The 16,895-nt window shown below is 49.9% G+C and overlaps 1 protein-coding gene across 2 annotated transcripts; it reads right to left on the reverse strand.

Annotated features, from left to right (window-relative positions):
- Window positions 1-12,106: 12,106 nt before the first annotated feature.
- Window positions 12,107-14,146, reverse strand: Gpihbp1 (glycosylphosphatidylinositol anchored high density lipoprotein binding protein 1). Of its 2 annotated transcripts, none has more exons than XM_060390556.1 (4): window positions 13,986-14,146; window positions 13,512-13,688; window positions 13,045-13,161; window positions 12,107-12,487 (listed from the first exon to the last, which is right to left on the reverse strand). In XM_060390556.1, the coding sequence occupies exons 1-4, from the start codon at window positions 14,035-14,037 to the stop codon at window positions 12,159-12,161; spliced, it is 675 nt and encodes a 224-aa protein (XP_060246539.1). In that variant the 5' UTR covers window positions 14,038-14,146; the 3' UTR covers window positions 12,107-12,158. The 2 variants fall into 2 exon arrangements, with proteins under 2 accessions (XP_060246539.1, XP_060246538.1); XM_060390555.1 differs by having other exon boundaries at window positions 12,134-12,944.
- Between the last annotated feature and the right edge of the window lie 2,749 nt (window positions 14,147-16,895).

The raw sequence follows: 16,895 nt of genomic DNA on the forward strand, positions 1-16,895 counted from the left end.
ACAGTGCACATGAAAAACACTAAGCTTGTCCCAGGGTTAGGCAGTTAGCCTTTCGAGAGCACATTTTTAATATTTCTCCTTAGCAAGAAAGTATGCTAGGAATGGGCATGTTGCCGAAGTCCATTCCATTCTGCAAACCCCTATTTTCTGTGTGTAGCTATTTCTTCTGAATTGGAACATTCCTTTTCCCCACCCCCAAAAGGGGGAAGCTCTTAAGACTCCGGTAGTAAACAAAATGTGTAAGATTTACAAGACTCCTGCTCAAGGTTGCAAAAGCGGTGAATAATTGCTTGTAAGAGGAGACTTTCCGCTAGGCCAAGCTACTTGCAAGTCATGCAGAGAGCTCCAGGGATGCAGTATTTCTGAGTTGTTTCCTATGTTGGAGGTGGGATTTTTGGTGACTGCAGCTACCTTTGAATTACCCATGCCTCTACAAGTAACCCCCCGAAAGAATTCACTGGTTCACTAAATTAGATGCGGATTCTTTTCTTTTTTTCTTAAAAAAAAAAAAAAGAATTACATTTATTTATTATATATACAGTATTCTGCCTGCATGTATGCCTACACACCAGAAGAGGGCACCAGATCATTGTAAATGGTTGTGAGCCACTGTGTGGGTGCTGGGAATTGAACTTAGGACCTTTGTTAGGGCACCAGTGCTCTTAACCTCGGAGCCATGTCTCCAGCCAGAGGGCTTCTTTCTTTGGTCTGTCACTGGTGTCCTGTCTGGAGCGAATAGACGTGAGTTCACACATATCGCTCCCAAGGAGGAATCACACAACATGATGGGGTACTTTCTCCTGATAGCATGAACGGTAAAGGCAAAGCGGGAGCCTGAGTCACAGCTACCATCCAGGGATTAGGAAAGGTGACTATTTGCTTAGTCCAAGGTCCTTTCAATACTGACAAAGCCAGACATGGTGCTGTAGAGATGCCTCCATGGTTAAGAGCCTTGGCTGCTCTCTCAGAGGACTTGTGTTCCATTTCCAGCACTCACACATAACAGCTAACAACCAGCTATAACTCTGGGTTCAGGGGATCTGACATCCTCTTCTGGCCTGTGGAGGCACCAAGCATGTATGTGGTGTACACACAGGCAGATAATTCATACAAGTAAAATAAAGCTGAGTAAGTAAGTAAGTGAAAAGAAGTCTGAGAGCTGATGGAGAAGACTGTGGATTACAGAGATCCCAGTAACACAGCGACTCCCACATCCATACCATTGTAAACAACAGCCATACCATTGTAAACAACAGCCATACCATTGTAAACAACATTGCTGTTGGGCAGAACTGATACGAATGACAGGATCTTTCTTTGTTGCATTGGACCTTGCTAACACCTTTAAAACCATCTCTATAGGGTCTGGAGATGGCTCAAAAACAGAGTATTGCTCTTGTAGAGGATCTCAGCTTAATTCCTAGGACCCACGTTGGGTGGCTCACAAACTCCTGTAATTTCAGCTGTAGGGGCTCTGATGTCCTCTTCTGGCATCTGTGGGCACCAGATACATAATTGGTGCACACACATACACACAGACGAAATGTCCATGCATGTAAAATTAAGAATAGACATTTAAAAAAAAATCTTTAAAAGGAAGGGTTCACTACGTGGATGACAGGATGCCAATTTGAATGCCTCCCAGAGTTAGAAAAGCACCTGGAAGTCATACGTAAGATTCACTTTTAGGACCAAGGATGGGAAGCTCCAGGTGCCAGAGCCAGGCACAGCTGTGAGCTTTGGGGATCTTATGGTAGGGTAAGGTATTGATGATACTTAACATAGGCATTCAGAAGATCCTAGAACAGCCTGCACCTGCAGGAGTAAAACAGCTGCAGGTGTTCCTGGGGCTTCCCGAAACACTGGAATGCTTTCATGTTTCACCTTGCCTGAGTTGCTCAGCCTTTGCTTAACTTGACAGAAAGGTGCCACATGGGATTGGGACAACAAGGCTTCAAGATTTTTGTAGGGCAAACTAAACAGTTGTATGCCCCAGTCCTCCGATCTTCCTTTGTGTTAGAAGTCAACAGAAGCTCAGAAGGCTACAGTTGGGGGTCTACATAAGAAATGGCGGGGCTGGAGAGAGGGTTCAGAGGTTAAGAGCACTGGCTGTGCTTCCAAAAGTCTGAGTTCAATTCCCAGCAGTGACATCGTGGCTCACAACTGTCTATAATGAGATCTGGTGTCCTCTTCTGTCACGCAGGCAAGAGCAATGTATAAATAAGAAATAAATCTTAGGAAAAAAAAGAAGAAGAAGAAGAAGAAGAAGAAGAAGAAGAAGAAGAAGAAGAAGAAGAAGAAAGAAATGACTTGAACAAAATAGTCCTAATGGGGCTTTGGTCTCAGTCATGGAAAAAGATAGGAGCTTGGTATATAGTGCCAGAATGGTGACTGCTAGCTGTGTACAAAGAATTGTGACAGATGGTCTCTATTGCTGGTTCTGTCTCAGTGACAGTGAAAGCAGCTTATCTGATAAAAGCCTGGGATGAAGGAAGGCCTTCTGAGGGGTCAGACCTCTTTCGGGGGTGGCACAGAATGTGACTCCGCAAAGGTAGCACACATTTACAGTGCTTGCAAGCCCTCTCACCATCTAAGTGGCACTTGGTTCAGCGTCTTTTCAGGCCGCTGAGCCCCGCACAGGGGTTGAACCAAAAGTCCCACCAGGCAAATTGCTGACAACAGTTCTCATTCTTGTAGATGCTTGCCTCGTTGCTGGTAGGAACAAGGCCACCAGACAGGAATGGCTGTTTGCAGCCATATGAAGAAATGTTTTCACCATGTGGCTGGAGGTGGGGGGCAGGGGGAGTGTGGGTATGAGCAACTTGAATGGTGCCAACTCTGAGACTTGACCTGTGACATTATCTGCTGACAGTTGGGCTGTATTCAATGGTCAGTGGGGAAGAGAGAACTGGCAGGCTCTGGGTTGGCCACTGTCAGGACAACAGATGTGAAAGGGATATATAACAGAGCTCAGCAGAAACTGGAGTCTCTAGTGGCAGCACACATTGAGCCCAATGAGCCTTCCTGGAAACTAGGGATCAGATGTCTTTACCAAAAATACAAAATGAAGACCATCTGCCTCAGGTACCATAAGAAGCTGTCTGATGGGTTCATATAAAGTCTGATCACCAGAGAGCCAACATCCCCATAGAACACTTGTATATTCTGCATGCTGTTTCAACACCCAAGGGCGGCTTCCGACTAGGACCGTGGAAGATATGCGATACGATGGGACAAGTACACAATCTACCTGTCCCGTATGGAAACGGCAAGTAGACGTCATAGGGTTATGACTGTTGGGGGGAGGGCAAGGAAATGTCATCTCATCTGCACGCTGTCGTGCCGTCTCTGACAAGCATCACTAAGTAACAGACAGTGGTGATGTCACCATCGAGGGTCTCACCCAACTCAGTGTCACATATGGGCACCCCAGAAAGCCAGCAGTCACCAATGCTGATGTGCACAACCAGGCTGAGAAAGTCCAATGGTACGTCTGCCTGCCCCGTAATACTATAGAGGCTGGGTATTTGATAGAACGGATTGCAATAACTGCAATTAAAAGACATAAATGCAGAATGTACCCCAGAGGTCTGGGGAGAAGTATCCTTATAATCAAGAAGGTTATTGAATACAAATCCCAGTGGCAGCGTTGATTACCTCATTGTGAGCTGTTGGCCTGGGAGGCTCTTGGGGTCTCCCATGCCATATGGGATATTTTTACTATGGCTGGTTGTACACTAGAGCTAGACAGTAAATCGCTGTTGCTGGAGGCACCACATGCTCTGATTGCAGGACCTGGGGAAGTTAACCTGTGATTGAGCCGGAAGCTTCCTGGCTTGCTTTCCTAGCATCAGAAAGTGCTATGCAGGCTGCAAGAGAACTGTCCCCAACTTTGCTGCATGGTTGTGGGCCCAACCTGCTGCAATATCAGCATGCCAGGCAAATGTGCAAAGGGTCAGGACTGTTAGAGGTGCAAACAACTGAATTCAGATTGAATTTAAGGCCCACCCACAGTATGCCTGGTGCTGCAAGCCAGTACAAAAACCTGTGGGTGGAGAAGCCATAGGCCCTAGCATGAAGGCTCTTGCTATTGCTGGTTAGAAGGATGCGATGCACTTGTCAAGTTAACCTTCTAAACATATGTGCTTACATCCACAGACTACTGCTGCTGATGTCCAGCAGAAGTCCTTTTTATAGCTGTGGAGGTTACTGCAGAGATTCGTAAGTGGTCAGACTGCTGGATTTGTGGACAACTGACTGTCTCAGGTAAAGCATGCATACCCCGGACTGACACTTCCTCTGTCCCCATGAATTAGACTGACTTTTTAGGACCCCTTGGCATGCAGTTGTATCTTCCAGTAAGTAACATGGGCACTGAAAAAAGTATTTGCTGGTGGGCTCAGTTCAAAGGACTCTCTGGCTATTGTTGTCCACTAAGGCAGGATGAAAAGGACACAGGCCATTCGGTTGTCTGTGACTTAAAAAACAACAACAACTGGGTTTTAAACCTAGGATCTTACAGATACTAGGTAAGTACTCTGCCACTGAGCTGTATCCCCAGCTCTTTCTACGTGTGTGTGTGTGTGCGTGCGTGCGTGTGCTTATGAGTGTGAAGTCTAGAGGTTAATGTCAGGTGCCTTCCTCTACCACTTGCTTCTACCTCTAACTTATCTGTTTCTAGAAAGATTTATTGATTTTTATGTGTGTGTACTGTGTGTGTGCATGATGCCCTCAGGTAAGAAGAGAACGTTGGATCTCCTAGAACTGGAGTTACAGAGGGTTGTGAGTTGCTATGTGGGTCCTGGGAACCAAACAAAGGTCTTCTGCAAGACTAGCAAGTGCTCTTAACTGCTGAGCCATCTCAGAAGCCCCCTCCACCTTACTTTTGTTTTGTTTTGTTTGAGACAGGCTTTCTCTCTGTAGCCCTAGTTACCATGGAACTCACTCTGTAGCCCAGGCTGGCCTGGAACTCACAGGTCTGCCTGCCTCTGCCTCCTGAGTGCTAGGGTTAACGTCGTGTGCTACCATGCCCAGTTCCACGTTATTTCTTGAGATATGGTCTCCCACGGAGCTCACCAATACAGCAAGACTAGCCACCAAACAAGCCTCAGAGAGCCTCCTGTGTCAGCTTTCCCAGAGCTGGGATTACAGGCATGCTGCCATGGCCAGCTTTCCACGTGGTACTAGGGATGGGAACTCGGCTTCATGACTACGTGGAGAGCACTTTATCAGCTGAGCCATATCCTCAGTCTTCGGATTTTTAATTTTGAGACAGGGTCTCATTAGTCCAAGGCTGGCCTTAAGCTTATCGTCCTGCTTCAGCTTTCAGATTTAGTTGGGTTTATAGACCTGTGACACTGTGATGGTTGGAGTCAGTTATCAACTTGACGGGCTCTAGAACTGTGGTTCTCCTCTTGCCTGGGGGTTCTCTCCCATCAGCCCATGAGGTCAGGAGGGGCACGAGACAGAGCGTGCCTGGAATGGCCTGCAAGCACTCTACAGAGATCACACACTCTGGGAACCACTGCAGGGAGCTAGTTCATCTTTAATTCCAGAGAACAAAGGCTAGCTACCCCTTGGAGAGTGGGTGGGGAACCCTCCAGGGATAGGGGTACATAATTGGTTGGAACTAGGCATTTTTGAGGATGCTTGTTTTGCATTAAACAGCATAACCCTATCATATGAACAGGAACACGGTACCTAATTATCCCATAGGCACAGGGAGGGGAGAGCTAGCAGGGAGCTGTGTCAAAGGCCATATATCAGATGTGGTTAGGGGCATCTGTGTCTAAAGACCCTCTCCAGATGAAGTCAGGCAGAAAGCAGGAGGTCCTGATGGGGAGAGGGAGTCCTGCACCTTAACATCAAACTCAGAATGGCTATCTGGGCTGGGCAGACTGTAACCTCAAACAGAAGGGTCCTTCTAACATAGAATCACCTGGGTGGCAATCCTCTGGCCTTGCCCATAGGGAGATTACTTTGATTATGTTGCTTGGTTACATCTTGACTGTGGGTGGCGCTGTTCCCTGGGCAAAACTTCCTGTACAGAGTGGAGAAAGTGAGCTGAGCACCAGCATTCATTGGTTCATTGCTCTCTCTCTCTCTCTCTCTCTCTCTCTCTCTCTCTCTCCCTGCCACCTGACTGTGGAAGTTACTGTGACCAGATGCTTCAAGTTCCTCCTGTCTTTGACTTCCCTGTCCTGGTGGTCTGTATATGGCCTTTCTCCCTTAAACTGCTTTTTGTCAGAGTATTTCATCACAGCGACAGAAACAGAAACTGAGATAGCACCGTGCCTAGCTTGTCTGTGAGACTTTGCCCCCTGGCTTGGGCTCCTCCATCATCATTCTAGGAATGAGGGTCCATTGCTGTTATCTACAGTAGTGCTGTGACGCACAGTGCCCCTCCCTGAGGAGCAGAGAATATACAACACCTCTCCTAAGGTTCAGAGAGAAACACTGTGAGAGTTAGGGGAAGGAGAGAGCATAGCAGTTTCTTTTGAGCTTGCTGTGACCTTTACCATCACAAAAGCAGAACAGCTGTGACCAACAGGGGATCTTGGGCCAAAGTCTTACATGCTGGTTAGTTTTTGTCAACCTCACACAAAATGGAGTCAACAAGAGAGAAGCTTAATTGAGAAGAAGCCTCCATCAGATTGGCCTGTAGGGGAGTCTAAGGGGGGAGAGGCGCATTTTCATGATTAGTGATTGATGTGGTAGGACCCAGCTTACTGTGAGCAGCGCCAGCCTTGGGTAGATGATTCTGAGGTGTATTAAAAAGCAGGCTGAGGAAATTATGGAGAGCAAGCATTCTGCATATCCTCAATTCTTGGCTCCTGTCTTTAAGTTTATGCCATGACTTCCTTTCATGATGGACTGTGATGAGGTCATATAAACCAAATAAACCCTTTCCTCACCAGGCTGGTTTTGGTTGTGGTTTTTAATCATGGCAACAGAAAGCAAACTAGGACACAGAAGTAAGCTGATCTGTACAGCAGGCAGCCAGGTCTACAACACTTGGCTGTTAAGGGAGGGTCGCAAGATACCTATCCAGAGATTCCAACTGCCATCCCTCCTGTCCAAGCTGTGTGTCCTTTTAGAAATGTTAAATAATGCCAGAAGTTTAAAAAAAATAGTGGTTGGGATTTTTTTTTAGTGATGCAGCTGCCTATGAATCACTCGTGTCCCCCTGTGTAACCCCAACAGACTCATTTGTAAATTCTTCCAAGCTAAGCTTGGCCAGATCTTACTTTAGTCTATTGGATCCCTCACTATTTGAAGCAAACAGTTTTTTTCTTTTATGTGGAGGGTCACAAGACAGGGAACAAACACACAGAACACGATCTAGGAGGGGCACCCCCAGGGTCTATACAGAGGCAAGACCCTCTGAATATGCCAGTGAACCACAAGGGCGTTTTGTAATACTGGGAAGATCTAGGCCTGGATCTAGGCTAAGGACCTCCTCCACCTTGCTCTAGCTGGCAGCTCACCAGGGGTCCACACAAGTAAAGAACTAAGGGTCTTGGGCCCCTCTATGCTCCCAGGATCAACCAGAGGCTGTTCTGCAGCCTTGGGCTTGCTTCAGCTGGGTACCACTGGCCAGGGAACTAATGTCTTCTTCTCTGTTACAGTCTCTCCAGCAGACTGAGTTCTGCCAGAGCCAGGCCACATGCCAGGCGTCTCTCTGCCTAGATACCCAGGGATGAGACTGGGAGTGTCATGTAAGAATAGAGCCAGCTCAAGGTAGCTCACAGCAACAACACCTAGCCCCGTAGGCCAGCAGTGTTCCAGGCTGGACTTGTATATCTGGACCAGCCCATTAAAGTACAAGACTCCCCCCAGACCACCAACCATCTTTATGGTCACCTAGCCGGACATGTGTATGTGTGTATGATGGCTGAGTGCGATTTGTGGCCTCAGTACCTAAGAGTTCCCAGAAGCCAGTCCTCTACCTGAAAAATCCTCTGTCTCCTTGGTCTCCCTGTTCCTGACAGACCAGCAGTTCTGTCATGTTCTGGATGGTAGTCTAAAAGTCACACTTAATTCCTACCTGGCCCCATCCCATCCCATGGAAGTGGCTGTGTTTAGAGAAAGAGTCTTTACAAAGGCAGTTGGGGTAAGACTTGGTCATTAGAGTTGGCCCTGATGCAATACGACTGAACAAGAAGAGACTGAGATACAGGCATACCCAGAGTGATAACCCTACTTGGAGGTAGCTGACACCCACACTTGTTTGGAAGCATGACAAAGCTTCCATTTTGTTTATTTATTTATTGTTTGTTTGTTTGTTTGAGATGAAGTCTCACTCTGTTGCCCATCTCAGCCTCCCAAGTTGGGAGTATAAACAAAGGTACTGCAACCATGCAACCAACAGACAAGAGCATCCATTAAAAAAAAAAAAATTGCAGTCGGTTACATTTTCTGCCTGGCATCTGAAAGCAAATCGATGTTCTGGGCTGAAGCTAAGTGACTCAGTAGCTCAGAGCATCTTTGCTGAGTGCTCCAAGCCTTCCCAGGAGCCCAACACCCAGGAAGGGCCCACAGTGGTCTCAGAGTATGATGGGGTCTGGCAGATACTCTGCTTCTCAGGCAGATCCGGAGCCAGCTGTCATTTCTCCTCACCTTCGGTAGAGTTCTCATCACCCTGAAGCTATGGCTGTCAGCCAGGCTGGGGAACTTGGAAGCTGGGAGAGGAAAGAGCCCTGAGGGAGGGTTGCAGGGGAGCCTTCACCGAAGGGGCTCCTGGCTTCAAAGAGCTGAGCATGGTGCCTCAGGGGCTGAGGCTGCGCAGATACTGCTCTTGGGGAGCTGCCTAGCTCATTTCATGGTCCTCTGGAGATGCGCCTGGGACCTGGCCTCCGGGCTCAGGGAGCCATAGAACAGAGGCAAAGATAGTTTGACAACTCTATGGCTGCCTGCTAATTTGCTCACACGGGCAAATACGTCACTGGGAAATCTGAAACTTGCTAGAAATGAGTCTGGAGTCCCACGAAAATGACCACACAATCTTGTCAGCAAGGCAAAAAGTTTTACTTCTGGAGTGTGGAAAGATGGCTCAGCCATTAAGAGCACTGGCTGCTCTTCCAGAGGGCCTAGATTTGATTCCCATCACCACCCAGTGGCTCTCAACCTCCTGTAACTCCAGGCCTGTAGCTTCTGGCCTCCTAGGGTACCAGGCACTCACATGATACACAGACATATAGGCAGACAAGACTCTCCTACGCATATAATAATACAATTAAAGTATTTTACTTTTGCAGAAGGATGTGTATCTGTGTCAAATCAAGCAGGCAAACACACCCAGCAGAGGTCCCTCTGGAACTCTTTGTCAAATGCAAGATGGTCCCGTCCCTCTGAGGGGTCAGAGATTGGCCTCGCGCTCGCGCTCTTATGCTGTTGTCTGATTTAGAACAGGGCAGCTGATAAGCAAAGTGCATTTTTTCTTTTCCTCTTTTTTAAAGAGAGCACATTAAAGAAGTAATGAACCTGGGGGAATTTGAATTTCTGCCAAGTGGGTGGCTTCTTTATAATTTTTGAAAATGAAGCTTTGTCTTATTTAACCCTTTGATAGAAAAAAATGGTATATTTTCTTTACATTTCCCACAGAATTAAGAGACAAAAAACCTGGGCACATCCAGGCACAGTGGCGTGTGCCTTTAATTTAATTCCAGCACTCAGGAGGCAGAGACAAACTGATCTCTGTGAGTCTGAGGCCATCTTGGTCTATGTAGTGAGTTCTAGGACAACCAGAGCTATATAAAAAGAATCTGTCTCAGACAAAAAAAAGTCTGGGCACACTGAGGAAGAAACCTTTTAACTCCAGGATGCCTGTTTGTTTCCCTGAGCAACCTTGGCCCCACCCCTCAGAGTGGGTATGGAGCCATCTCTAAGTGGGGAGGAGGCTGAGTCTTGCTTATGGTTGGTATCGTTGGTACCTCCTTCAATCTGCCTGCACTCAGGTAGATTTACAATCCAGTCTTGGGGTCTTTACCTCCTGTCCCTATGGCTGTGGGCACAGGCTGAGACTATGTATGGGTATTAGATGCCCATTGCCCTATTGTATTCTGTGAGTGTGTGTGTGTGTGTGTGTGTGTGTGTGTGTGTGATGGGTGGTGGGCCAGGGCGCTGCAGTGGGATGGTGTTAAAAAGCAGAACACCATAGACTCATATGTTTAGATGCTTGGTCCCCAGTTGGTGGAACTGTCTGGGGAGGATTAGGAGGTGTGGCCTTGTTGGAAGGGGTGTGCCACTGGGGGCTGGCTTTGAGGTTTCAAAGTTCACACCATGACCAGTATCCCAGACATTCCTTCTGTGCCACGCTTGTGGATCAGACGTAAGCTCTCAGCTACTGCTTCGGTGCCAGGCTTACCTGCCTGTTGCCATGCTCCCTGCCATGAATTTATCCTTGAGCAGCACGCCCCAATAAACTCTTCTGTAAGTTGCTCAGGTCGTGGTGTTTCCTCACAGTTATTGAAAAGTAACTAAGAGGGACACACACACACACACACACACACACACTCCCCTTAAAAGTTCCACCTCTTCCCACACTGCCACATCCTCATGCTCTCATGCTCAAGGCTTCAACACCGACGTCTGGAGGACATTTAAGATCTAAGCCACATTTTTTGAGACCAGCACGCAGGAACACTGCAGGTTGAAGCTAGTCTGGGCCACACCCTCCTCCAGTTCTGCAGCTTAAGCTTGGACTTCTGGGGAAGTGAGCACGTGACCTACTGCAGCAGCCTTGGGAAACTGACCCAGATGGGAACCTCATCAGGACCCAGCACCACCTCCCCCTGCCTGGCTGGGGGATTGGGCACGGCCCCTCCCTCGCATCCTGTTGTTCTTTCTTGGGATCACATCCTGCACGGGGCTCTGAGGCAGGCACCTCTGACCTGCTTAGGAATTGTGGGAAGCCCGGTGTCAGGCTTAGGCACCTCACCGAATCCATGCTGCAGTCCCACGTCACAGAGGCGATGGAGTTGGTAGGGTGGATTGAAGATTTAAATGTAGATAGTCTGACTCCCCAGCTGTGAACCATTCAGGGCTGTGTCTGTGTGTGTAACAAAGCAGGCGTGCAAACCCATGTGCGTGACCACGTGTGGAAATATGAGCAACAGAAAATCAAGACAGTTAGCTTCAATGAGGGAGTTTACTTCCCTCCTAAGAAAGGGGATCTTGAGGTAGACAGTGCAGGGCCGGTGTAACGCTTTCCATTTATTGACATTCCAGAACCTTCTTCCATGTTGCCCTGCTATTATCATGGTGCTTTCTCGTGGTAGAAAGAGCTGCTGAGTTCCAGTCAGCAGGAAGGAGGAAGAGGAAAGAGGAAGAGCTGCCTCCGCCAACCCAGGGTTCTGTCCTCACACAACCCAGCTAGTTACTGACACTACATCAATAAGGAAAAGGAGTGACGGGGGATAGAAGGGGTTTCTTACTGCATGCCAATGAACAAATTTGGCGTGAAAGAGAGGACTCTGGACTTCTAGTTCTTGCAACACTGAGCTACTGGGGACCCAGGAGTTCCTTGAGCCTTGCTCCTTTGCTGCACTAGTGGGAAAACTGAGGCCCAGCCAAGTCAGCGGTGGAGCAGTGGTCCAGGCTTAGCCTTTTTTTCTCCCATCCCAGAGATTTGCCCTGGCACCAACTGCTGGTAGAAGTCAAGGGAGCCGAGAACTCTGCTGATAGGGAACACACCCCGTCAAGGACATGCCCATCTGCCAGGTTCCCTGCCTCCTCAAGGAGATGCTTACCTGCTCAACAGCTAGGGGCCTCTCCACACCAGTGAAGGTACCCCATCCCCCAAGGCAGGGATGGGTGTGCCATGTATTTCTCTGCTTCAGGAGCCCATGGGGCCTTTTTTTTTTTTTTTTTTTTTGACTGTTCCTAGACTTGCTGCTGCCTACCTTGGGCTCCTAGGGGGCCTAGGCTAGGAGAGAGGTTCTGGAATCCAAAAGAGGATGGATTTCTGGGCCAGGTTTTGGGCCTTTCTCACCCTTTCTGACCCCCCTACACACACACACACACACACACACACACACACACACACACACGAGGTCACTGCAGGCTTACCCTGTGCTTCACACCTACGAAAGGACTGTTTTTATCTTGATGGTGGCTCTGAGGAAGAATTGCTGTCACATTCAGGATGAGAAGGGACCTTACAGGCTCATCATCACCTCTGCACAGCTAGGCAGATGGGATCCCCCGTAGGCCGAACAGCCCCCACAGCACAGGCAACAGACACCTGGATCTGAGGTGGCCACGTTACCTATGTTGCTGCCCATGGAGAGAAGAGAGCAAGAAGACCTGAGGGTGAAACTGAGGGCAGAGAATTGCCAGAGGAGCGGCAACTGGCTAGATTGAAAAAAAAAAAAACAACATTCAAGTTTATTCTCTGAAGCTGGTTGTGGGGAAGGGGAGGCCAGGGGCTCCTGGTAGGAGGGGGACAGATCTTCAGGCCCCTGATACCCATAGACTGGTGAGGAAGCTGAGCAGGAGGGCTGTATTACCAAATTTGGTCCAGCCTGGAAGGCACCCTGCCCCACTGCCCTGGGGCCCATTAGCCTTGCCACCCTTGGGTAAGCTAGCCCCATCATTCCGAGGGTGGGCAGCCTTGACGACCTGGGGGTGGCCAATCTTGCCGCCTTGAGGATGTCTGGCCCCGTCATCCAGAGGGCTGCTTGAACTGCTGCCTTGAGGATGTCTGGCCTCCCCATCCAGAGGGCTGCTTGAACTGCCGCCTTGAGGGTGTCTGCTCCCCCCATCCAGGGGACCATCTGCCCGGCCACCCGGAGGACTGTAGACTTGGGGCTGTTCCCAGGGTAGGGTATTGCAGAAGGAGGACTGGCAACATGTCTGGGTGATGTGGGTGTCTTGCAAAGTCCTGGCGAGGGGTTGGCAGGTATCAGTACACCACACGGAGTAGGTAATCAGGAGACCTTTGTCTAGGGGGTTGTGGAGAACAGAGGGTGAGGGTGGAGCATGGGTGTTCGTGTGGGCTCTTTCTCCAGCCTCCTCCCTGGGTATGCCTCCCCAGATGCTCACCAGTGTTGGTATGGGAGATGAGCGTGGTGCAGAAAGGCTGGCTGTGGGAGCACTTCTGGGTCTGGTTGCAGCTTTCCCCAAAGCCTAGCACCTGGCAGAAGTAGCACTGGAGGGGCACTGTGGGCAGCAGAGCAGCTCGGGTTGAGAGTGGGCCTCCAGGGCCCAAGTCCCCCGCCACCACCACCAACCACTCTTGAGCCCTCCTGAAGGAGCCTGTGCCTGCAGCTATTAAGAGGGAGGACAGAGCATGGGGATTGGGTAAGGTAAGGCCCAGGGCTAAGGTACATGGAGCTGAGATGGGGCAGACCTGGGTGTTAGCTCAGAGTGGAGAAAGCTGCCTGAGGGGAGAGCCACTCTGGTTTGGATGCTCGCAGCTTGCTTTGCTTTGCCCTCAGGAACGGAAGGTAAGGGTTAGAGGAATGCTCTATGTAGAGCAGGAAGCTGGGCCCTCGGCTGGGGTGGGGTACCTCTGTCCCTGCTTCCAGGGATCATGTTGGTCTCCTCTTCTTCCTCCTCTTCATCATCATCATCATCATCATCATCATCATCATCATCATCATTATCATCGTCATCATCGTCATCGAAATCGTCTCTCTTTGGCCCCAAGTTCACGTCACCGTCTTCTTCTTGTGCCCACTTGCTCCCTGGTGGTGCAGGGACATCAGTAAGCCTTGGCTGCTCAGATGCAGAAGACACCCTCGGGGCTGAGCACTAAGTCCTGACGCCTCTTTTCCCTACCCTTTCCATTGTACACAAGGAGACAGCACTCTCCCCACCCCTATCCCTGCAGGGCTGAAGCAGCCAAGCCTGCAACTGGCAGAGAGAAGAGCCCAGCCTTCCATCTTCTTCCCTGAGCCTATTCCTTGTCCCTGGGATAAGGGGGTTCCTGGAGGTACTCATGGGTGAGGACTTGGTCACCCCTTCCTGAGGTGACCCCGCACCTGGCTGTCCACTTAGTAGCAAGATCAGGAGGATAGCCCTGAGTGCCTTCATCCTGGTACCGGGCTGTTCTGTCCACTGGTGCAGTCCTCACTCGGGGTTCTGAGTCTTCACTAAGTGGGACACAGGGCATTGCTAGGGGCTTCCCGTGGCCCCCACCAGCTCTAACTTCAAACAATGGGCCTTGCATTGGTCTCTAGCTGCAGGCACCAGGCCAGAAACATCACTTCCTGCCAGAGCCTGCCGGCAGAGTCGAACGGCTCTTGAGTCGGGAGTAAGGATTGAAATTAATAAGCCAACACACAACACATGGGACCTTTCCGAGAGGCTCTAGTGGAAACTAGACGCCTTGCTTTATTTCAGACTCCTTTTAAGCCAGAGCAAAAGTGCCTCAGGACAAATAAGTAAATTCACAAGGAAGTCAAACAAAAGGTGTGTCCTAAACAAGGATACCCCACTTGCTGTCTCAAACAGAAGGTGAAATAGACTTGGAAATTCTTCACTGACTCCAAATGAAGGCCAGTCTTTCCGCAGCTCCCAACAACTTTCCTCCAGAACCTCTGGAGATAGAGAGGAAGGAGAATTTATTATATTGGCCTTCGGTGTGTTGTTCACCTGAGCTGTTTCCTTTGCCTGGTGGGGACTACAAAAGGTGGTCTCAGGAGCCACCTGATCCTGTCCAGGCTCCTTGCCCTCCAGGCTTCAACATTGTCATGTTGATGTGAGCCCAGACCTAAGGTGCATTAGCATCTATTCCAAACCTCTAGGGACCCTGGCTGCACAGCCATAAGGGCTCAGGACTCTTATCTGAGCACCTTCCATCTGAGTGGAGTCATGCAGGAGTTTTCAGATAAGAGCATGGCCTGTCCAGCTGCAGCTCCAAGAACTGCTTGCTCTTCCTCTCACCTCCTGTCTGTCATCTTGCTGGCCCAGGTCCTGCTGCCCTGGCCTCCTCTTCCTTAGACAGGCTGTTCCCTTAGTAACCTCCTTTCCCTTCAACTCTCTTCATGAGTTACCATCCCTAAAGGCCTCCGTACTGCTCACACTTTCTCGATGTCTGGCCCCCTGATAGTGCAGCCTCTAACCTCTCAGGGATACCCCTGCCACTGATAAGGCTGCAGAAGGTAGGTTCCCTTGTCCCTGGGCCTCTGCACCTAGGTAGGTGTTGACTTGGAGGTGGAGAGCCTTCTGGGACTGGCTACAGTCTGCCTGGCCTGGCTTCTGCCTGGCAAAGTTCTAGCCATTGTCTCCTGCAGTATGCTCTAAATGAGCCCCTGGACTCCTCAGATCTCTCCCAGGGTCTGGGGGAGTTTGCAGATGGATAAGCTAGGTACTAGGTAGTCAAGTTCCCTCACCTTAAGTATGGAGGGAGGCGCTGGGCTCTGGACAGGAGTCTGAGTCAGGGTCAAGTCTTGGGAAGTCTGCCCGTCTTGTGGCTTGAGCCAGCTCCTTAACTCGCCTAAGCCTCAGTTTCCTGAATCATCAATGGGGAGTGGGAGAAATTGCCAATCTCCAGGGATTACTTGGAGCAAATATTTGAGTCCCAGTTCCCTATCTTACCTCATCTTTCTCCTAGGGTGACGTGACCGTCAAGGACTAGGACTCACAAATGTAAAGGACAGTGCATGGCATGGGTGGTCTCTTTTGGGCTGACTTGAAGACATCTTTCTGATGCCTCAGTCAAGAGCACGCTGGGCCTCTTTGCCTCCTCTTGAACTCTCTCCTTTCCCAGCATTTGGGAACTTGCCCAGCCTCCTGTTGACCTGAAGTTCCTAAGTCCTCACGGCCATGGCTTCTTCCCAAGTCAGGTCATCTGCTTTGGACTTTCTTCTGGCCCCATGCTCTGCAGGCCATGTGCTTACTTCTAGGTGCCAGCTGCTTCCTCTGGAGGGGGAGGTCCCTCTTACCTGGTGAGGGCCTGGACCTTCCAGGACCCTGTAGGGGGACGTATAGACTTGCTACTACACTTTCCTTCCATTGGTCTAGGCTCTGCCAAGCAGTCTCCCTGTGAGCCTAACTCCTCTACTGCCAGAGCCACATACACCCAGGCCTGAGCTTGCGAGAATTTCAGAAGAGTGAGAGCAACAGTTAGGAAATGTAGGGGGCAGTGGTGTGGCCACCCTGGCTTCAGTAGGAGGTGCACTTTGTCCCCAGAGCTGCACAAACCCCTCCCAGTCCCAGCACATACTGTTCCCAGCCCTACAGGAAAGGCTGCTGGAGTCTGGTCCAGCTAAGCCAAGGTTGATGGCCCTTAGATGGAGATGAGATTGCCTACCTGACACCTCGATGGCAGATACCTGCTCCCCTCAATTCTGATCCAACTGTGGGTGGGAATCACTTTGTTCAGTAAGCATGGATCCCCATCTCCACACCTTCCCTCCCACTCCCCGCCAACATGGCTGCTTGAGCAGACCCAAGGGAGCCTATACCTCCTCCAGAGTAAGGCCATGTCCCCTGAGAGCGCAAGAACCCTGGCTTCCGGCCTGCAGACCTATCTGCCTGTGGGCTCTCGCCCGGCCTTTAATACATGATTCCTTGGTCTCTGAGGATGCTTCTGGACTCCGGGCCCCTCCCCACTTTGTTATTTTTTTTTTTTTTTTTTTTTTTTTTTTTTTTTTGCCAGCAGCAGTCTTGGCCTCAGACCTTGGTGCTGACGGTGGATAGGGAATTCCTGGCTACTTACACTCCCTCTAGTGAGGCGGCTGATGAGGTGACTGGAAAGGCTGGGCAGGCAGCTTGGGTGGGGGGATATATGGTCCTGTTGTGGCCTCTGGGGAGACTATGGTGTCAGACTGAGAGCCGTGCCACCTGCAAGAACACTACTGAGAGAATCAGGGGGACATTTGGGAGATGGGGCACATTGGAGCTGCAGCAATTGATAGAGGCAGCACTTGAGGTTAACATCTGGTGTC

The sequence above is a fragment of the Meriones unguiculatus genome, chromosome 8 (assembly GCF_030254825.1).
Source record: "Meriones unguiculatus strain TT.TT164.6M chromosome 8, Bangor_MerUng_6.1, whole genome shotgun sequence".
NCBI lineage: Eukaryota > Metazoa > Chordata > Mammalia > Rodentia > Muridae > Meriones > Meriones unguiculatus.